General features: G+C 52.7%; 6 protein-coding genes across 6 annotated transcripts; 2 read left to right on the top strand and 4 right to left on the bottom strand.

Annotated features, from left to right (window-relative positions):
• Positions 1-1,419: 1,419 nt before the first annotated feature.
• CGCA056_v002290 (Baeyer-Villiger monooxygenase) lies at positions 1,420-3,215 on the bottom strand (the record flags this gene model as incomplete). Its single annotated transcript, XM_037317549.1, has 2 exons — positions 1,420-1,787; positions 1,844-3,215. 2 exons carry the CDS (start codon positions 3,213-3,215, stop codon positions 1,420-1,422), a joined length of 1,740 nt encoding a protein of 579 aa, XP_037182431.1.
• A 1,957-nt stretch (positions 3,216-5,172) lies between these two features.
• Positions 5,173-10,999, top strand: CGCA056_v002291 (putative helicase; the record flags this gene model as incomplete). Its single annotated transcript, XM_037317550.1, has 6 exons — positions 5,173-5,341; positions 5,417-5,940; positions 5,992-7,327; positions 7,397-8,444; positions 8,502-9,296; positions 9,370-10,999. 6 exons carry the CDS (start codon positions 5,173-5,175, stop codon positions 10,997-10,999), a joined length of 5,502 nt encoding a protein of 1,833 aa, XP_037183062.1.
• Positions 11,000-13,839: 2,840 nt separating this feature from the next.
• Positions 13,840-14,378, bottom strand: CGCA056_v002292 (uncharacterized protein; the record flags this gene model as incomplete). The annotated part of the gene is made up of 2 exons (XM_037317551.1): positions 13,840-14,087; positions 14,144-14,378. 2 exons carry the CDS (start codon positions 14,376-14,378, stop codon positions 13,840-13,842), a joined length of 483 nt encoding a protein of 160 aa, XP_037183063.1.
• Positions 14,379-16,013: 1,635 nt separating this feature from the next.
• CGCA056_v002293 (uncharacterized protein) lies at positions 16,014-17,303 on the bottom strand (the record flags this gene model as incomplete). Its single annotated transcript, XM_037317552.1, has 1 exon — positions 16,014-17,303. One exon carries the CDS (start codon positions 17,301-17,303, stop codon positions 16,014-16,016), a length of 1,290 nt encoding a protein of 429 aa, XP_037183064.1.
• A 755-nt stretch (positions 17,304-18,058) lies between these two features.
• Positions 18,059-19,950, top strand: CGCA056_v002294 (uncharacterized protein; the record flags this gene model as incomplete). The annotated part of the gene is made up of 2 exons (XM_037317553.1): positions 18,059-18,163; positions 18,214-19,950. 2 exons carry the CDS (start codon positions 18,059-18,061, stop codon positions 19,948-19,950), a joined length of 1,842 nt encoding a protein of 613 aa, XP_037182422.1.
• A 283-nt stretch (positions 19,951-20,233) lies between these two features.
• Positions 20,234-21,306, bottom strand: yanD-0 (Short chain dehydrogenase yanD; the record flags this gene model as incomplete). Its single annotated transcript, XM_037317554.1, has 2 exons — positions 20,234-20,348; positions 20,402-21,306. 2 exons carry the CDS (start codon positions 21,304-21,306, stop codon positions 20,234-20,236), a joined length of 1,020 nt encoding a protein of 339 aa, XP_037182423.1.
• Positions 21,307-21,671: the final 365 nt, after the last annotated feature.

The following is a 21,671-nucleotide window of genomic DNA, read 5'->3' on the forward strand; positions in this document are numbered from 1 at the left end:
AGGTGCATGTGGATGGTCTGTGTGTGATTGTCTTCTCGATCCTCGGTTCGCACTGCTGTTTTGAAGCTGCGATAGACTTTCCGATGGATCGCCACTGCGTCAGCGGGGATGGAAAGTGAAGATGGTCCAGACCGTTTCGTTCGCTCCGTCTGATGCTGGTGCTGGGCTGCTGTGATGTGCCGAAGAAAGGTTGATCTGTGCAGGTGAGGTGATGTGCACCCGCGCGCGGGCAGGCGTGCGGGGGGAGACAGTCAGGTTCTGTTTTGGAAATTTAGAGGACGGCGGGAAATGAGTAAGGTGTATTCTGCCGATGTTTGTAGAGCTCCGAGGGTTGTGAGTGGTTTGGTGGTGGATGGTGTGAGTCGTGGGGAGCTGCGGCGGAAGGTTTTGAGAGTCGTGGAGAGTGACGGCTCTGCATTTCGAGACTAGCTCACGTTGAGTCATTGGTTCAGTCATTCCCATCCCTCTTGTGGTTTTCGTTGATGCATGTGAGATGGCGGAGGTTCAAGTTCTTGATGGTATTGGTTGAGGGGGTTCGTGATGTGGATGGGTAAGATGAAGTCGCGGCTTTGAGACCGTTGGCAGGTGTAGAGTTTAATGAACCTACCTTGGGTTGATTCTTTAAAGATTTTTGTACTGATTCCCGATGGTTTGAGCAGTTTTGCATGAGTTTGTGTTGCGTGAGAATTTTCGACCACCTTTAATGTGCATCTTGGTACCGAGGATTGTTCACGGCAACTTTGGCTCGACTGCTTCATACCGCAGCATCCTGTATAAACTAATACATTACTCTAGATCCTGAAAGCGTGTAAGGCAACTAAATATGTCGGAAAAGCGAATTTATTGAGTGAATATGCCCGTACAGCAGCTATGGATGCCATGAGACCATCTGGACCTTCGCGCCCTGCATGTACCACCTGGATGCTAGAATCCTAGGATCTCGTACTTGAAGCTTGCTATATAGTAAGACATGGTAGTATATACTGATATAAAGAAGTTGTGATGGTTTGTTTGTACTATTTTGTATCGGGCAATGGGGATAGTAGGTGCCAGTAGACACCTAGTTGAGGCTATCCGGTCTCGCTGCGGCTGGGTAGCTGGAGCAGATGCCGACATTTAGAAAGCAAAAGTAGACGAGCAAGTTTCTAGGAAGCTTCTCACATCTAGAAGCCTGCCTAGAATCATAGACCGCGCAATTCCAAGGCGGTTGTGGGAAAGAACCTTGGCTTACAACAAAGGGGGTATGTGCCCCCTAACACGGCTGACAAGAGCCTTGAGATAGCCAGGCAATGGCAGGTTACGAAGGATAAGGTACTTAGGCAGTAGTAATGCTGATCCAATTCCAAGGCTATGCATTATGAACACTTCCTCATAAGCTCTATCCTTTCACCGTGCCATGGTCGCTCTACTCTCAGCCATCTAATTCAGGGGCCTGGCAGTCTCGCCGTTGGCTATGCCTTTCCCCTCACCCATCCTGACAACATCAAAGTTCCTCCAGTCGCTTGTTCCTTCTCGGCAAGCTTTCATATACGGTGGAATGCCTCCGACGTAGTTGAGCTGTTCTTTCGGCTTGCCCGGTATGTTGGCGCCGAGGTACCATGCAGAGTCGTTTTTCCGGAACAGCGTTGCCTCGTTCATGGATAGAATCAGGTCTTTCCACTGTTCTTCTGATTCACGCCGAGGCTCGATGGACTTGACGTTCTCATTACGCAGCTTGGATATGAAGTCTGTAATGAACTCGACTTGCTGCTCGATGAAGGGCGGGGCGTTCGTGAGAGCTGTGGGTGCTGTTTGAGGAAGTCGTTAGCGTGCGCATCTTGACGCCTGCTAGGTGGGAGCTTACCTTGAGGACCGTATACCATGAACATGTTCGGACATCCTCTGACCATAAGCCCGAGATACGTCCAAACACCATCCTTCCACCTGTCCTTCATGTCAACCCCATCTTTCCCTCTCAATCCCATGCTTGTCAGGCTGCCCGTGCAGTTATCATAGCCCGTCGCGAGCAAAATGATATCGTGCTCCCTCTCTATCCCATTTTCCGTGACAATGCCTCTCCTCGAAAACCTCCGGATAGGGTTCTTCTTCACCCCTACAACCTCGACATTGTCCTGGTCAAGACACTCGTAGTAGTCCTGCTCCAGGCTGCTCCTCTTCGTCGCAAAGGGGAACGGCGGCTCCTCCGGCACCACAGTCGCCCTCTTCGCCGGATTCCGCACCCTCGGCCCCGTTTTTTTCTTCCAAAACTCGTACATGGACCGGTTCGCCTTCTCGTCAATCAAATAGTCCACATAGTTCCCGGCCTGGAAGTTGAAGCCCCCTCGATGCCACAGCTCCTCCCAGAACGCCTCCCTCTCCTCCTCCGAAGCCTGCGCCGCCACCTTCGTCGTCCCGTCGCACGGCAGCCCCGGCATGCTCTCCCTCGCAGCCCTGAAGAGGATCCCATACACCGACTTGAGCTGCCGCTGCTCCATCTCCGTCATCTCCCGCTGCACCATCGGCAGCGCAATGTTCGGGTTGCGGATGTACACCGTCAGCTCGACACCGTCCGCCTTCGCAATCTCCTGCACGCACTGCACCCCTGTCGCCCCGGCCCCGATCACCGCAACCTTCTTCCCCCGAAAGTCGATGCCCCCCTCCGGCCACGACGCAGAGTGCACCACAACCCCCTCAAACTCATCCATACCCTTAAAATTTGGTTCGTACCGCTTATTCGAGCTCCCCGTCGCCGGAATCAGAAACCTCGCCGTGATCCTCCGCCCCTTATCCGTCACAACGCTCCACAGCCCCGTCTCCTCGTCAAAATCAGCACCGACAACAACAGTCCCGTAGCTCACGTCCCGCGAGATGTCCAACACAGCGTCCACGTGCCGGAAGTACCGCTTGATCTCCTCGTGCCCGGGGAACCGCTGCGACCACGCCCAGTCCTTCCACACCTCCTTGACCGAGAGCTGGTAGTACGGCGCCTCGGAGTCGACGCGCGCGCCGGGGTACCGGTTCCAGTGCCACACGCCCCCGAGCGCGGCGCCGGCCTCGACGATGTGCGCGCGCAGCCCGAGCCGGCGGAGCTGGTGCAGCGCGTAGACGCCCCCGAACCCGCCGCCGATGATGAGCGCCTCGTAGTCCATTTCCGCGTCTGGTGTGCTGTTGGCGCCACCGTTTCCGTCGCCGGTGAGGCGGCGGCGGCTGTTGTACGGCTGGGCGATGGAGCCCATTTCGCCGGCGTTTAGTCAGGGGGGAAGTTAATCGACGGTCGGGTCGAGTCAAGTTGAAGAGAGTTTGGAGAGATAGGAGTCAGGTTGGTTTTGAAAGGGGAAGGAACGCGACTCAACGTGAGAGATGAGTCGAATTGTGAGGGTTGGGTGATTGGGTGGCGAGATCAGACGGTGGTTTTTGGGTTTGCGCTGGAGGGCATATCTGAAGCTGTGGTCTCTTTTCAGTCCCATGTTTTTCTCCTCACCCGCCCACCGGCAGATAGACCTGGAAACATGGAAACACGGAAACATGGTAACATGCCAAGTAGGGAAGTCAGGGCACCTCGCATGACGCCTGCGTGCCTCCGCGGAACCCTTGCTCGCGATTGTCGTTGGTTCCCTCACGACTCTGCCGAAAGTCTTGGGTGTTCAGGGGAGAGATCCTACCGATTCATCAATGATCGACAGAGGAGCTTGGAGTTTTGTTTGAAACGGATCGTGGCAGTCGGGGAACCTTGCCGGCGTTGCATCGCGGGGGGACTAGATGGGTCCATGTTAGCTCCCGCGGGGAAGATGATGGCGACTTTCGCTCTCCGAGGATATGCAGGTCATGCGCGACATCCCATGGTTATCAGTCGAGGCCAACGATAGAGCAGGGTTGGAGCGGTCTGGGAGTTGGAGAGTTTGAATTAGGCATTCTCTGGCCCGATCAACTGCGCGATTCAACGTAGTTTGTAAGGAGCATTCTAGAATGTTGATGCGCTGTCATGGTAAGAAGCTTGGTGAAACGTTTGAGCGGTTCGAAGCATGGGGAGAGGTTCTGTTCCTCGGCTGCTGAGGGCTTGTATCCGGAAAAGCTGGATCCATAGATGTACGCTATGCCTTTGACTGATCTCAACTAATGCAGGAGCAACGAGCCCACCATGCCAAGTGGCATGGGAATTCGGGGCGTACGAATAAGTTGAAGAAGCGAGATTTATCTCCTTGTTGGACAGGAGCCAATTGGAACAAACACCGCTTCCACCAGCCCGGTCATCGTCTTAGGAGGATAGATCGTCGGAAGCAGATAACTTTACTGCCGAAGAGATGGGGAATAAATTTTCCTTAATGATAAAGAATAGATACAATCTTTTCTAATGAAGGTTTGACGCCTGGCTAACAACCTGCCGAGTTGTGATTATGTCACATCTGACTCCCAGCTTGGCTGCCAGGGACTCCATGATGACCTCCACGTTGATACCCCAGCAACCGAAAAGACACTCAGCACACCTGTACCCTCGCAAGTGAAAAGGAAAGACGAAAAAAGAGCTGAAAGCAATAAACCGAAATTGGGAGAAGCCCATCTCTAATCATGCTCGGCCAATGAGGTCGCTTGGTGGTTGACGGCCTCCTGCAGCACCAACAGGCAACACACCGCCACAGTGACGAAGTGGAAGAACAAAGCCAGGACGAAGGTGGTTTCAAGACGCAGAAAAGTCCATCTTCCCACAGGCTTCTTCTTGCTGAGGAAAAACAAAATACACTTAAAGACCTCCTGCATTGTGCACATGCTTCAGTTGTGTCGATAGGTCTCAGGGAAAAGACTCAAAGGAGTGGCTTTGGAACCTGCAGCAATTTGTGCATACGAGCATCATACAAAGAACGTTCTCAATTACCAATCCGGAAGGAGGGCTGAAAAGTCTGCTCGGTCGACAACAAACGGCCTCTTCCATTGACCGCTGCCTTGCTATCTTACCACCTCACCACCTCCAGATCCTCTGTCTCTTCTCACCTCCCGTCTTCATCTCCCCCTCTCATCCACCGACCGCAAATTGAAGATTCTTCATCCTTTGGTTATCTCTACGTCCTGTATCACCACCGCCTCATACTTTTGAGGTTCAATCTGGAAGTAGTGCTTATCTTACCCATCTGACAAACACCCTGCAATCTCCGAAGGACATTGCGCCTGCCCTCAACAGAATCGGTATCGACATCAACCATGGCGTCCGAAGAGGGCCCGACTCTTGCGGCTCTGAAGTCATGGAAATCATCATTGAGTCCTCTCAGAGTCGACATCGTCGGTGACTTCGCTGGGAAGGAGCTCTTCGCCATCCATGGCGAGTCGCTCGTTGCCCACTGCGTTGCGCAGGCCAAAGTCGACTTCAAAGGTTTGTCCTTTTTCATCTCTTTCCCAAAACCATTGGATTTTCGTCAATGAATTTTCATCGCTAATGGTTACATAGATGGCTTTCAACTACTCCACGCGGTTCATGCCGTCGAGACATTCCTCAGCAAGCTGCAGGAGCGCGGTTGCAACTTCCATGTCCTCTGGTTCGACAGCCAAGAGCAGCTTTGCGTGCCGCACGATGTTCTTGAGAAAAACCGACACAAGTACCTGTTGACGCGTGCCGTTCTCATGGAGCATCTGCGCACCCCGAAGCCCCGCGAACAAGAGACCAGAAATCCTTGGATGGAAGATTCGTCAGACGATCCGTGGGGTGCTTCGATGGATCTTCCAACGGACCCCATCAGAAATGGCACACCCATGAGCTTTGTCTTCTCTACCATCCAAAGCAAGGAATTCGAAGAGTACATAGAAAAGAACTGTCTTCACTTCGTGATGTGTTCTCAGGGAAGCGACTTCGACTCAACGCCTGAGATGAACGACGGCGTCGGTAGCGGCAATCACCTCAAGGCCATGCGCTTGTTCGCCGACCAGGGACATAACCTCGCATTCATGGATGATATTGAGTTCCGGAGTTCCAAGGTCAGTGCTCATTCCAGAATTGCCCAAGAAGCATGGCTGACAGTGAAGCAGGTCTACACTCATGTCGTCACGTCGGCGCGTTCCGAAGATCCCATCGAAGTAACTGAACCCGCGCCCCGCAGCATCACGACTGATGGGTGGGTCGAGTTTGCATCGAAAATCGACGACTGGTCGGAGCTCGAACCTATCCACCTCAGTGATACCACGGAAGTCAGAGTGCGAGATGAGATCGCTTTTGTTGCGTGTGCCACTTTGTTCTCGGCGAAGCCCGACGCTGCTACTGAGCAGTGTGTTACTGCTTTTCTTATCCACATTGAACTTCTTGAACACACTGAGCTGGCTCAAAGATCCTGTGGTTCGCTCGAGGAGAGCACTCCGGATGATGTCGCTTCGTTTCTCGAAGGGTTTTCGAACATCGCCATCCCAATGATTCGGAAGTGGATGATCAGCCGCAAATCCATGGGTGCGCATGTCAACTGGAGAGTCTTCGACCTGGTGGACGGACGGGTCTTTCTGCACATTTTGCTAAAGCTTCAATGTATGAAACTGGCTGTGGAGTTTCATCATTTTGAATATTATGACAGAAGAATCCGCCACCTTGTCGATGTGGATATGGGGCGCCTCCTGTCTCAACAAGACCCCCCGAACGAGCAGCCTGCATCGAAAGCCGCCCCCAACTTCGAACTCCTCAACATTGAGCTGAAGAAGACACGCGCCGCAAACCAAGTGCTACCCTTCAGCCATCCAGTATTGGACTCGTACTTGGAGGAGATCTGGCTTGACACCGACGAAGAGTGGCAGAAGTCATCTACGGGCTCCAAGATCTTCCAGGAACTCACACACTGGCATAATGCGAAGAGACCGATCGACGCTAAAGCCCCAAGCAAGCCGATGGAATGGCGGGCCCAAAGAAGAATGCAGAGATTCATGGCGGATACCATGAAGTATTCGGCTAGCTTGACCAATTCTTCTGGCAAGAACATCGAGCCAGAGCCTATTGTTGCTCGTGGCACCCGCAACAACGGCCAAGCAGACAACGGAAAAGACGATGCGGAGGCGAATTCCTGGAAGAAGCAGCTTTCAAAGAAAGACGCCGCTAAAGCAGTCAAGCGCGGCGCAGGAAGTGGAACTAACAATGCTCGAAAAGCAGTCGAGGAACTCAAGAATGTCAGACTGGATTCGAAAGGCGCTGCAGTCGTCACCTTCTTTGCACAGCAATGCCAGGACTTCAACAAGATCCAGTCGCCCGCGAAGAGATATCTGAAGGCAAACAGGTACATGCTGGGTCTCCCGGATCAAGACAGACAGACATTTGGAGGAGAGTTATTGCTGTACATTTGCGAGACGTTGTTGGAGCTCCTCGGCGAGCCGCCGTTCATCGCCAAAGGTGAGATGAGAGCGTTCCAAGGAGGGGAGATTGACCTGCGAGGCAATATGCTGACAAAAGACTGCACAGATATGAGCATCATCGCCCTCCTTCGTTCCCATTTGTCGCTCATGAATACCGTGCCTCTTACCAAACCAACAAGGAGGCACCTCGAATCCTTTGCACGCGCCATGCGGCTCCCGCCGCCTCCCAGCTTCGATTCCACAGCCATCGACCGCCCGATCCCCTTCGCAAGCAAGACGGCTATCGCGAAAGAGGTTCTGAAGAGAGGATTCTTTGAAGAGAGGGTAGCTCGCAAGTTCCAGTTGGAGCATTGCGGCCCGTATCTGGAACGAAGCTTCGACTCTGCCCCAGATGGCCGTGTGCCCTTTGCACCAGATGCCTGGCAGAGAAAGGTGCTCGATGCAATCGACGAAGATAAGAGCCTCTTCGTGGTGGCCCCAACTTCTGCTGGAAAGACATTTATCTCATTCTACGCCATGAAGAAGGTCCTCCAAGCCAACGACGACGACGTTCTTGTGTATGTCGCTCCTACAAAGGCGCTTGTGAACCAGATCGCGGCCGAGATCCAGGGCAGGTTCTCGAAGACGTACCACGCTGCCGGACGATCTATTTGGGCAATCCATACCCGCGATTACCGCATCAATAACGCGACTGGCTGCCAAGTACTGGTCACTGTTCCTCATATTCTGCAGATTATGCTCTTGGCCCCGTCCAATGCCAAGAAGCCAAATTCTTGGTCTCACAGAGTGAAGCGCATCATCTTCGACGAAGTTCACTGCATTGGTCAGGCAGAAGACGGCATCATCTGGGAGCAACTTCTGCTTTTGGCCCCTTGCCCCATTATTGCATTGTCTGCAACGGTCGGAAACCCTCTCGAGTTCAAGGAGTGGGTGGCTGGGACCCAGAAGGCAAAAGGCTTTGACCTTGAGATGGTCGTCCACTCTGCGAGATACTCGGATCTGCGAAAGTTCATGTACCAGCCCCCAGACATGGAGCAGTGGAAGTTTGATGGTCTTGAACCCATTGAACGTCTTCCCACGCCTGGCCTGGATGTCGACGGCATTCGCTCCGACCGATTTGTGTTCGTGCATCCAGTTGGGAGTATCGTCGACAAGTAAGTTTGATTCGAGCCTTTACTCATGGAAGCTCAACAACACTAATCCCTTTCCAGGAGCAAAGACACGTTGAATGATGTTAGTCTGGAGCCGCGTGACTGCCTTCAGCTTTGGGACGCGATGATCGAGTGTGCCAACGATTCTTATCCTGTCGACCGCAGACTTGACCCCGCCGCCGCCTTACCTGAGATGGTCAAGAAATCTGATGTGGTGGAGTGGGAGGTTGCTCTCAAGGAGCAACTGCACACGTGGATGGCTGATACGTCTTCGCCTTACCCCGAATTGCGCAAGAAATTCGACGCCTCTTCGAAGCCAAGCACAGATGCCAAGAAGACCGTCGAAACGACGTTTCCTCTTCTGATCGATCTGAGATCCCGAGGAGCCTTGCCGGCCATCCTCTTCAACTACGACCGCGTGGGATGCGAAATGATTCTCTCCGAGGTTCTTCAGAGACTGGAGAAAGCCGAGGAGAAGTACCGCACAGAGAGCCTCGAGTGGCACAAGAAGCTGAAGGCTTACCAAAAATGGCAAAATGGCCTGGCAGCGAAAAAGCCAAAGTCCACCAAAGCCTCTGGAAGCCGTCGAGATGACAAAGATGACGGCACGGCTTTCGGCAAGCTGGATCATCTCCGAGAGAATTCAAGCCAGGAGGCCAGCCAGTGGGCAAGCTTCGATCCGTCGGCGCCTATCGAGCAGTTCAGCTTCGCAGACTCGACAAAGCTTTCGAGAGGAGAGCTTGAGGAGATGATTGATAATCTGGCATATGCCAAAATCAAGAAGCCCATTCTCAACGCTCTGCGTAGAGGTTTGGGTGTGCACCATGCCGGCATGAACAGGCAATACCGTCAAGTGTAAGTTGTCTTCCCCAAGGAGGTGTACGGAGAGTGTCTCTTGGGGCAGTCGTCAGCTGACCGTGAACGAAAGGGTGGAAATGCTCTTCCGCAAGGGATTCTTGACCGCCGTCATTGCAACAGGTACTCTGGCGCTCGGTTTGAACATGCCATGCAAGACGGTCGTCTTCGTAGGCGACTCCGCCTTTCTTACAGCCCTCAATTATCGTCAAGCGTCGGGTCGTGCCGGCCGTAGAGGCTTCGATCTCCTCGGCAATGTCGTCTTCCACGGAATCCGCCATCAACGAGCGATGGAGATTATATCGTCTCGCTTGCCCGACTTGAGAGGCCAGTTCCCGATGTCTGTCACTCTGATTTTGCGTCTCTTTGGCCTCTTGCATGGTACGAACGACTCCGGCTTTGCGACAAAGGCAGTCCAATCTCTTTTGATGCAGACTCGCCTCTTCCTCGGGGGTCCGTCCTCTCAACTGTCCATCAAGCACCATCTGCGTTTCTCAATTGAGTATCTCAGAAGACAACACTTGCTGTCTGCCAACGGAGCCCCTCTCAACTTTTCCGGTCTCGTGGGACATCTCTACTTCACCGAAAACGCTGCCTTTGCTTTCCACTCTCTGATGAAAGGAGGATACCTGCATGAGCTGTGCGAAGGCGTGAACGACATCAGCAAGCGCAAGGATATGCTTCTGGAGCTACTGACGGTTCTGTGCCATCTGTTCTGTCGCGTCCCTTGCTTCCGCTTTATGAATAAGGAATGGCTCGAGAAGGTCGTTCATCGATCTCCATCTGTTGTCATCCTCCCCAAGCTCCCGGAAACAGCTGAGCGACTCCTCACTGATCATAACCGAGAGACCCTGAACATCTTTCTGATCTACGTCCGGAGCTACATCAGGAAGCATCTCAGAAATGTCCCAGACGATGTCCTGCCTTTCACGAAGCGACGGGTCCAACCTGGTTGTGACTTCGCCCGGCACGATATGTCATCAATCAATATTCCGATTCTGCCGGCAACTACCATCCGATCTCCGTTCGCGGCACTGTCCGGCTTTGCAGACGACTTCGAAACCATTCACGAGTTGTGCGAGACGGTTCGAAGCGGAGTTTTCCTTGAGGAGGAGTCCATTCCGTACATCCCGATCACACTTGCCGAAACCAACAACGTGCCGTTTAATGCATACATCTTGGACTTCTTCAAGCATGGTGACATGGAAGCCCTGGTACGTGACAACGGAATCAAGAGAGGCGACGTGTGGTTCCACCTCAAGGACTTTTCCCTCATTCTGGCAACGATCGTTACTAGTCTGGCGAACTTCCTTGACAAGAGTGGTGCCGAGTTTGATGATGCATCGATGATTGACGTTATGGATGTTGCGGATATTATTGATGGAGAAGCCGACAACGCGGAAGATGGATGCTTGAATGACACACGAACTTCAGAGACCTCTGCGTCGGTCGGTAAGGCCCAGAAACTCAGGCCCAAGCCAAAGCCGAAGAGCGAGGAAGAAGTTCCAGAGTCTTGGATGGACAGCGATGGTTCGGACAACGACGTTAACGACTCCTCTGACATGAATGTCAGCACATGCGAGTCTTCTGGGGACCCTCCCAGCCGGGATGAAGATGATGGAACAGGTTTGGTGAAGGTGTACCGGGCATTCAGACTCTTGCAGCAGGAGTTTGATGAGAAGTTCCGCAAGGTCTGGGCTTGAGTAAGAGTCAAGTACGAGTTTTCGTGTGGAAATGATGGAAGTGACGGATTACTGAAATTGCAATCAGCGAAGTGTGAGTAGCTTAGAACAAAGAAAGAACACAATTTGAGGATACACTTTCGTGGCTTTGTCTCTCAGTTCAACGCTACCTTCTATCAGAACAATTGAGTCATTTGGCGGCACGTTTCCCTGGATCACTGATGGCCAGCCGTGAAATCGGCGGAGAATAGGTGTCCAGCAGAAGAAATACCCAAGACCAGCTCGAAGAGTGAAGACGGCTGTGGTGGATTATACACCCTTGTGGCTTTCAATTTGCTGACTTAACACAACATAGTTCTCTGACACCTTGAGAGCCTGAAGCGTCCAGCCTCCAAAACAAATGTCTTTGAGTGACTTTGCATCTAGTCATTACGAAAGATTTACCAAGCTTGTCACATCTAGGATACGATCATACAACGAGGCTAGTCCGTAGTTGTAGTAAAGCCAGCCTCGTCCGTCAGTTGCTTCCGCTTCTGTGCCATCCGCCCCAACCGTCCCTCCCAATGTTTATCTCTATCATGCCCGTTTCCACTTCCATTGGGACCCTCTTGAGTCAAAGTCACGTACCCACTCGCCGCGCACCCGTCGATCCAGAACAATGTATCTCGCGGTATCAATGGCGGCCATTGCTGACCCCACGCATGCCCAAACGTCGCCGACTCGGCGAGAATGATATCGTCGTGAAGTGTATGAAGCCATTCGTGAACTGCCACTACCACCTCACCCAACGTGACGAACGGTCTCTGCTTGGCGTCGACACATAGCTTTGGCGGATTTTGATAATATCGCCAGGGGTGGTCTTGACATTCTTCGTCGATGCAATATTCGCTGACCTCGTTTCCGTCGTCGTCTAGCTCGAACTCGTGCTGTTCAGAGATTCTGTGGCACACAGACTCAAACTCTTTCAGGTGATCAACCTCGATAGTGAGGCGAGAAACGAGGGGGGTAGCAGGCGGGCAATGAGGCGATTGGGTGAAAGATTTGCGAAGCTGCGTCGGCCCCAGGAACGACAAATGGTTGCCTCTTCGCGTAGGCCTCCTTAGGAGATGCCGTAGGATCCAACACTCGTATGTCGCTCAGTGGCCCCGGGAAGGGCCAGACGAGAAGCTCATTTTCGGGGCACCCGTGGGGCTTCCGCAATTCGAATTCCTCGGACGGGGGGAGAATTGTGCTTTCAGTGATGTGAGACGGATCATAGATGATGTCGGTGCCAGGCGGTGCGGTGATGGGTATCTTTGTTGAATCCATGTATGAAAAATCCACGAGGGAGTCTGGCGCTACTTATGTGACAACGACGACGACGATAATGAGGATGGGATGGGCGGTTTAAATACGAATCAATCGACTCAGGGGACCATCGCTCCCCACGCTGATTGTGTCCGGCCATTCCACTTGCCTATTTCAGACCCATGTCAATGCCCAATTTTGGTCCTCCGGCATCATGCACCCTGTCAGCCGCATCCACTCTATGTTAGGGAACTGGTTACAGCGAATAACTCATGCCTACCAACTTACATTAAACACCCCCATAGCCTTTTCGAATTTCCAAGAAGACATGCTAGTTGACCATTGACAGGCATAGCAGTTCACCGCTGTAGGATAAAGCTCCGTAAGGTCTAGGCTTAAGTAGGAGGCATATACGAAATCATATGTCACGGAAACGATAGAGATGATGGATTATTAAAGTTAAGAGTAGGCATAAAATATAATCTGGCATGTTTTTATAAGTCCCGAGCAGCGCCGCCTCAAGAGCCCGTTCGGGACCTGCAAAATCTTACTCATGGCTTTGGATATATTCCTGAGACCTGACGCGACTCTTGTGGAAGCTGACATAGGATGCCATACGAGGCCTCACATGAAGTCTGCGCTCATCAAGCGTTCACCTCCAGGGTCCTGGTGCTAACCCTAAAATGCGCCAGAGCTTTGTCATCTTCACAGGAGAGGAAAGTCATGCATGTTCTGCTTCTTGAAGAGCCTTGCCCAGCTCGAAACAGGTTTATTGTGATAATGAATAGGTCTGTTGTTGATACAGAACAAAATGAAAGACCACCGTGGCAACCGTTGAGTTGCAACAGCTTCAATCAAACGGAAAGGTATGAAGGCCTTGGTGTGCTGGCCAACCGTGTGGGAAAAGAATCTCCCCAAAGAGTTCAAGATTTGCAACGAGTGTCTGGAGTCATCTTCCCTCCCATACTTCTCCATCCATCCCACCGATTTCCCATGCACCCGAAATCCACCAGCAACGATGCGCCCCACAATTGTCGACCTGTTCTACCCATGAGTTAGAACCTGAAGATCTCAACGAGAATCACCAGCTTTCCTTATTCACGGCCCACAGTTCCAGGTTGCCCAGGTAAGAAGGCCGGGGCTCCCGCCTACCCTGCAAAGAGGCCCACGACCAGAGGGAACCCCGGAACACCCGCCAAAAGGCATCCGATGTCCAACAACGGGCGTGCTCTGCAGCTTCCACACATTCTTCTAAGCCTCTGGTCCGAGGGATGTCAACACTCAGGCAAAGCCCCAGCTTGCCTCAATATCCCTCCCTCGACCAGTGAGTTGGCTGAAGGGAGTGCGCGGAAGCGGTAGAGCACAACCGTATTGGACGCCGGATGCCTTTTGGCAGGGTTTCCCGGGTTCCCTCTGGTCAGGGCAGTACTAGTCCGTTAATATGATCCTGCATTTGCCCGTGGAAGAGGGTCCAAAGACGCTTGAGCATCGACGAACGCTTTTCCACAGGCACAGGCGCAGCATAGCTTTCAGTGGGGGAAGGGTTTGGTACGTTACCGTATGGTAAAGTTGCTTCAGACAGGCTCAGAGGCCGTACGCTCGATGATGCCCATGTTTTCCATTACCCTTTTTGCGACAGCTTCGCCCGCGTCCTCGAACACAGCCCCAACGATGGCTTCAACGGTTGCGGATTTATTGTCTTTGGAGACGACTCCACCATTGAAAGGACTGACGTTGATCCATTGGGTTAGACCAATGTTGTCGCATAGAGCGACGAGCCGTGAATCGCAGGCGAGCTCAGCGACACGCGTGGTGGCTTGACCTACAGACTATTAGCTTGCTGAGGCACATTTGCATTGCAGATTTGCTTTGCACTACCTATGGTACGCCCGTCGCGGTTTTCGTTGCGGATGATGATCAAGCCGACGATCTTGTCACCGATCATGGCCAACATTCTGTTGTTGTCACGCACTGGGCGGCCACCAATTTGGGTCACGAGGGACCCCTTCCCTTGGAGGGCCTCCCACAAGCGGTCGCGGTCTTGAAATTCATAGTCAATGATGGCCATCACCTCGTCCTCCTTCTGCTTGCGGTTGTACAGATAGTCGCCCATCGTTCAATGATTGGTGGCAAAGAGAAAATAGTATAAGGTATAGCAGGGGTGAAATGAAATCTGCGCGATGAATTGGGTTGGAGGAATGCAGTTAGCCTTGAGGGAAGGCATAGCTTATTTATCTTTTGGCCCATGAGCCTGCCGCTGGCCGGCGAACCAGTTGCCCAGCCACGGTGATGCTCATTCCTCCAAATGTCTGAGACTTGCATGCTCCCCAGCCTTCTTGGCAAGCAGCGAGACAGTCTGCGCCGAATCACGCTTCTTGAACTTGAAACAACGCAGGCTGGGAAATTATCTCCTGCCTTGCTTGTGCCCTGAATTGATTGATCCAGCAGTTGTTCCGGGTTGAAGCGCATTCCACTTGGTGTATGCCGTCACGCAGGTATGCTTCTTCGCAGGCCGCAAACATGGACTGATGCAATGAGTAGCCGAGGGGAGAATCTTTGCGTTTCAAACTTCGAGTGCTTATTGCAGCGGCTGGTATTGGTCCTTGACTGGGTAGTCGCCGTACTCTGCCACAAGGAGTGACCCTCATTCATTCCAACCACCATCGGCCACAGGCGCAATAACTTCACAGGGGGGAGCAATGGTGACAGGATGAAGCAGTTGTATTCATGATATCTCTTATTGTTTGCATGAGCAGGCGATGCTCAAAGCCAGAAAATCAGTAAGATATGGCAACGAGACACGCACAGCTTCCTAGTCTCGAAATCGCGACGTCTATGCTGTCTTCTTCTCGAGGCCACGTCAGCGCACCGAGGTTTCTTTCGATACGTAAATCTGAACAGAATGTTAGCGAATGTTCCAAGTCAAGTCTAACTCCATCAAAACAGATACAAGGCAACCCTGTAGGTCATACATCCAAGGAAGGTTGAACGCTCATCGCACGTCTCAAAGGCTCGAGTGACGTCTTGCGTGGAAACTGCGAATAAGGTGGAACATTTAATCATGCAAAGGGAGGTGTGCTGCGAGATGGAACGAAATTAATGGTGACTTACCAGACTGGCTTCACGCTCTGAGGGCAGCGTGTGCTCTCAGAACGGGTGATGGAGGAAAGAAAAACGGAAGTGGCTCAGAAAATTTCGCGTTGAAGAAAATCTTCTTCGGGTGGGTCCTTTTCGCGCTGGCCTGTGCGTCTCGCGATCTCACGTGCATAGTGGAGACATATAACCGGCTCGGATTGGCCACACATGTTCGGGCTGGGGGGACGTAACTCCGGAGTACGTACTCATTGAATGGCTCTCCCGTCATTCTCGATGTTCAACCTCTGTTCACTGCCAGCTAACTCAGTCAGCATGAGCCGGAGGTATGGCTTGAAATTGGCTGATGGATGGATTTTCGATTGATTGGCGTGATTTCTCTGCATCGTCACCACTCCTTTGCAAAGCAGAGAATGTCTTCACCATGGCAAACAAACACGTCATCTTCAGCGTCGACATGAAAATCACGACGCGTCTCAGTGGAAGCTGGCAACACTCAAGTAAAGTAGGATTCCAATCTAGTTGACATCTTTTCCAGGGTCATTCAAGCCATTCCTTCTCTGTCTCAGAGCAACATACAGAAACCAAGCCAATCCGTGTCCGCCCTTATCATACATACAAGCAAGCAAGCAAGCCATCCCAGAAAATCTCATATTCAATGCATGGGGAAGTCGTAGGCGCCGGCGACGTTGCGGTGGGAGCCATCCTTGTACGACTGACCAAAAATAGGCTGCGGCTCGGGGATGGGAACAACCATCAGGTCCAGGGTGATGGCCGCCTCTCTTCTCTTCCAAAGTCGGTCGATCTCCTTGTCGTCTTGCGTAAGCAGGAACGGGCACTTGTGGCGCGCGTCGTTGAACTTGCGGCGCTCGTAATCGGCGCGCATCTTGTGGATGTCGTCCGACATGCGGGTCTTCATGACCACGGTGGTAGTCTGCTCGAAGTGGTCGTAGTCGAGCAGCTGACCTCGGGGGATTTCGCCGGTTGCTCCCTCGGCGGCGGGAAGGGGGTCGACGAACAAGTCAGTGACGACGGCAGGAGGTTTGCGTGAGTTGTCGTCGACGCTGTTGTGGCCGGCGGTGTGAGGTATGGCGATGTTGTGGTCGATAGGGCTGAAGTCAGTGTTGTCATGCTGGAGCGCGGTTCCAGAGCTGATGGCATTGGGAGAAAGCTTGGGCTCGAAGTCGCTCTCGGAAGGCAAGAAGGCGCTGGGCGAGACATAAGGAGAAGGCGAATTCTTGGCGAGAGCCTCCATGTCGTCCTCGAAATTCATGCCGTCGTAATCCAGGCCATCGTAGTTCTGCGGCTCGAAACGGCTCATCGAGTGGTCATGGTAGTCGATGTTGTCAAGACGGTGCTGCTCAAGCTCCTGCAGCTGCCGGTGCTGGGACGCAAGCTTCTCTCGCTGTGCGTCGCGACGCTCCGCACCTTGCTGGAGCGACTCATGATCTTTCTGTCGCTGTTGCTCTTCCTGGTTGGGGTGTTGCTTGTCCTTCTCCGCCTTTTTCTCTGCGTCCTTGCGGGCCTTGGTAGCAGCGGCGGACTTTCTCCGCTTCGCACGGCAATCGTAGCAGTGGGCGAAGTACTCGACGTTGCCCATGGAGCGTCTGCTGGAGAAAGACGAGGAGGGGAAGTCCTTCTTGCACTTGGTACACTTTCGCTGGCCCTCGGGGCTGGCCGATCCGGAAGCGGCAATAGCGGTGGCGGTGGAAGCGGGAGAGGGAGCTGGACTCGGAGACGAAGCGACAGTCTGAGAACGACCGAACGGGCTGGAAGACGGAGCAGAGGGAGTGGATGCCTGGCCAGACGGGAGGGCCGAGTTCAGAAGAACCTCCTGAGGCGCGACGGTCTGGGGGACGCTCCGAGGAATCTGGCCTTGCGGATTACCGGGCAGAGCGATCTTCGAAGGCTCAGGCGTGCCAAAGAGCGAGTTGTCGGCGTCCATCGTGATGTGTGCGATATTCACTGACGTGGTGTTGTGTGTGGGAGAGATTGGTGGATGGGAGAGCTCTTGAAATATCTTGACCTCGTGAGGTGAATATAGAAGAGTGAAAACTCGTGGTGAGGAGCCAACTCCAAGAAGGAAGGTAGGAGTAACTCGAGGTAAGTGCGAGTGAGAACTTCAGCTGTCGATTTTCTTTCACCTTTTGTCGTCTGATCTCGCGCATTTGTGGTTTCTAGGGCTTCCGCGGTTCTTCGAGGTACAATATCGTTGTGGGTTTCTTTGACTTGAGAGGCTTTGGGTTCAGTTCCCTCGTCACCAAAATAGAGGAGAAAGACAACAGATTTAACGCGTTGACTAGACCTTTCTGTGGCGATACTCATATGAAAGACGCGGGTTGGGCAATTGGAAGCAATTCCTATGCCCCTACGGAAGGCCCAATAGAGAGCTCTTTCCAATTCAGGTGACAGTCCAAGTGAGAAAGTGAGTTGCATTTTAGCCAGTGAATGGGCCTCGGAGCCAATAAAAGTCTCTGCTTAATTCTCCATCAGTCATTGAAAACGCAAGGTGCACCTCAAAACAATCTTCTCAGCAGCAGCATCCTCATCTGCCACTCCAACATCGGCAGCAATATCTATTGCCCGCCTGACCCAGCCTTCGAAAACCTTTTCCCCTTGAAAGTCTTTGCGGGCTCCATCTTCGCAACGCTCTCGTTGCCCGCGCTTGCCTCAGATCTGCCCCCTTTGCGAATGAGCGATATGGCCTCGAGCCCTGGTCTTCCGACCCTCGCGTGGAACCCGGGCTGCGAGAGCATGAGGGAGTTCGTGGGCAACGACGACCTTCTGAGTCTGCTCGAGCCATACGTGAGTCGACGGCTGTTACATATCTCCTTCGATCACTAACTTTATTCTAGATCCACGACAGGCACCATCTTCACTCGCTGTGTCTGGTCAACAGGATGTTCAACGCAGTCTTTTCCCAGTCTCTCTATGAGCATCTCCTCATCAAACATACCCACGTTCATTGCATTGAACCCGACTCGGAAAAATTCGGAGCCCTTCTGAACAGCCCAAGCCTTCGACACACACGAAAGCTGTCGCTCCTGCAGATGGACCAGCTGAACTACACCCGAAAAGAACATGAAGACGCCCCCAGATACGGCCCCATTCTCAACGATGCAATCTGTCAGATCGTGAAGCGGTGCCCTAATCTCCGCCAATTCAATTTTTCTGCACCCTTATACGCTTCGTCTCCAATCTTGACGGAATACTTTGTCTCGGCGGAGACGCTCGATTGCCTCCATAGCTCCTGCCCAATGCTGCGGTCTCTTTCACTTGAGCAGGCATTTCCTCCTTTCTCTCACCCAGAAGCCGTTGATCAAGGTGCCATATATCGAGACCGCGATGGTCCAATTGGCGTTATCCAATTCCCAGAACTCTCGAACCTCACTACCCTGCGTATGATCGGCAGCAAGTGGGATACGTCGTGGCCGAAGTCGATAGCTGGGCTACTGTCGTTAACGCCGCGGGTGGAGGAACTAAGCCTGTCGATACAATGTCCGGTGATGAACAGGTGGCCCGTTCGATTGGAAGTATTCCTCGCCTGGAGAAATTGCTTGATCCGCCTCTGCGCTGAGTACAAAGCGCTAGGGAAACCGCCGCTGAAGCTTCGCAATCTTCAGCTTCACGATTATGTCGGCTTTCACTGTGACGCGCAGGGAAGCATCGAATACGTCGAATCACTCACTGATCTGGAGGTGCTTGAAGAGCTTCGAATTTTCAACGATCCCCGGTACACTGGCGACTTGTTGGCGGCTCCGCCTCCCCCGACAATAGTTCCGATGCCCTTCAGATTCTTCACGTACGATACAATGCCACGACTCCGCAGATTCTCGTTTGACAACATGGACGGCGACATCATGGAATGGCTCATTCAAGTGGCAGATACGCCCTTCAAAGACCAACTTAGCCTCTGCAATGATGGACTTGACTACTGGGAGGCCGGTGCTGAACTCTTCGAAGCTATTTCCAGCGCACGAGCCCAGAAAAGAGCCGAGAACCCGTTGGACAGCTTCACAGCAAGCGATTTGGAGTCGGTCTTACGACCAGTTCATTGGATTCATGCCGCCTCTCCTCTTTTGCCCGACATTATGAGTGGACGTTTCGTGTTCCCGGCCAAGCTAGGAGTAGGTGATTCCAACCATCTAAGTCTCACAAATCCTCATCGGCCGGGAGAATGCACATGGGTCAAAAGCATGCGTCTGTTCGTCGAGAGGGAAAGCCTCAACATGCCAGAATTGCTTCTACTTCTCGACGGAATGGATACGATCGAAAGCCTGATGATCGTCAGCTACACGGCAAACCGCTGGAAAAGTTTTGTTCACGCAGACGGTAGCCCAACATGGGAGACGAACGCTCAGAGAATTGCTGTCTCGTTGCCGCGCTTGAAATACCTTAAGGTGAACACAATGTCGTGGAGATTCCAGCGCGCGCATCAGGGCAATGGGGTGGTGGCGGAGAGACTGAGCGTTGCAGAGGACGAGATGCTGGGCAAGCTTCCGCCGCTGAGTGACGTGCCGATGTCGCCTGCGGTGACTCGGAGACGCTGGAGACGATCGGTTTTAAGTCCTGGTTTCACCTTAAAATTTTGAGAGATGGGCATCAGAATGGGGTTCAAGCAACAGCAAAGATGAACAGGTACCAGGGCCAGGGTGCGGAACGACTGTCAGAGAATGGAATCCCAAGCAGCCCCACTTCTATTAATCCACCAAGAATGACCGAAATAAAAAGGATGGAAGGGAAAGAGCGTCACTCATTAGTCCAGAACTAGATAGGTGCAATGAATTGCGATACCTTAACAAAAGGAATGCTGAGCATGATTCCAACCGACCGCAACAAAGGCTTGGTTCCCCAAGTGCATGAGGCAGGCTCGCCCTACATCGATTTCAATATACCATGAGCACCAGCAAACTCCAACTCATCCATCGTTTCAATCCATAGTTGTTCTGTGACATTCTTGCCTTCTTGTGTGTAAAGGAACGCGGCAAATCTGCAATGTGTTAGCGATCTAGGGGCCGACGAAGGTAGGGTGTGTCAACTTACGGATGAATCTTCCAGCTCATGAGGAAGCATCCATGAGATTCTTTCCCTTTGTTCACCACAGCATCAACAAAGCAAGAAGCACCGACTCTCGGAGTTCTACCCGTTGCCCCAAAGGCCCAAAGACCCCACCTCAGCAAGCCGGGAGCATCTCGGCCCAAGGCAGTGCCCCTGCACCAGGCAGGATCTGACAGGTTGACGATGACGTCGTCGGCAGAAACAACATCGGAAAGCTTCCAAAGAAACATGTGAGCCAGAAGCTTGGATGAGTTGTATGTTTCGGAGCTGAATATCTTGGGGTCGTCAAAGGACGGTAGCAAGGGTTTGGCATCCCTGTTGGGAAAGCTTGCGGCGAGCGTCAATGCAGCGTTGACAATGGTCAGGTGTGCAGGGTCGCCGTCGGGCTTACTCTTAGCCTTCAGGACCGGCAGTAGAAGGATGGCGAGCAACACCGTGGACAAGTAGTTGACCTGCAGTGTCTCCTCGTGCCCGGTGCTCGGATTCTTGGAAAACGACATCTTCATAATGCCGGCGTTGAGGATGACGATGTCGATTCGAGATAGGTAGCTTTCAGCTCGACGGGCAAATGCTTGAATGGAGTCGTACGAGTTCATGTCGAGTTGCCATACGTCGATGGTGGCGCTAGGATGCTGCTTGCGGAGTTTGGCTGCTGCGTCCTCTCCCCTGTCGAGGGAGCGGACGGCAAGGACTAAGTGCGACAACTTCAAGCCAAGCAACTGAATGGCTGCTTCGTACCCAAGTCCAGTGTTGCCGCCGGTGATAATGGCCGTTTTGCCTGAAAGGCTGATGTTCGGAGCTGGCCATTGGGGCTTGGCGCAGAATTGATTGTGAAAAAAGACGCTGCCAAAGGAGGCTGTTGAGGGAGGGAGATCCTTAGAGCCAGTCATATTGAAAGGCGTTGGCTTTTCGATTCAACGTTATGAGAAAGTGAGGAATAGAATGATTTCGTTGGAAGCTGTGTGTTGGTAGTGATGACTCGAAGACGACGGGCATGGGCGTGAATACTTATACCTCAAGGGCTGTCCAAAGATGCCTAGGAAATCAATCGGAAATCAAGAGCGATTGGCATTCGTATTGATGAATGGACTTGAAGACTGCGCTATCTTCCCTCAAAGTCTTGCCATATCTCCGCTGACCAGTTTATTGACCATTTTGGGAAACGGCCGCGATGTCAGCCGGAATGAGGCTATTCCCGATTTGGCAAACAATGTGGTCGAGGGCGTAAGAGCGATCAGCAGCTGGTACCCATCGC

This window comes from Colletotrichum aenigma (genome assembly GCF_013390185.1).
Source record: "Colletotrichum aenigma strain Cg56 chromosome Unknown KSG_Cg56_contig02, whole genome shotgun sequence".
Taxonomy (NCBI): Eukaryota; Fungi; Ascomycota; class Sordariomycetes; order Glomerellales; family Glomerellaceae; genus Colletotrichum; species Colletotrichum aenigma.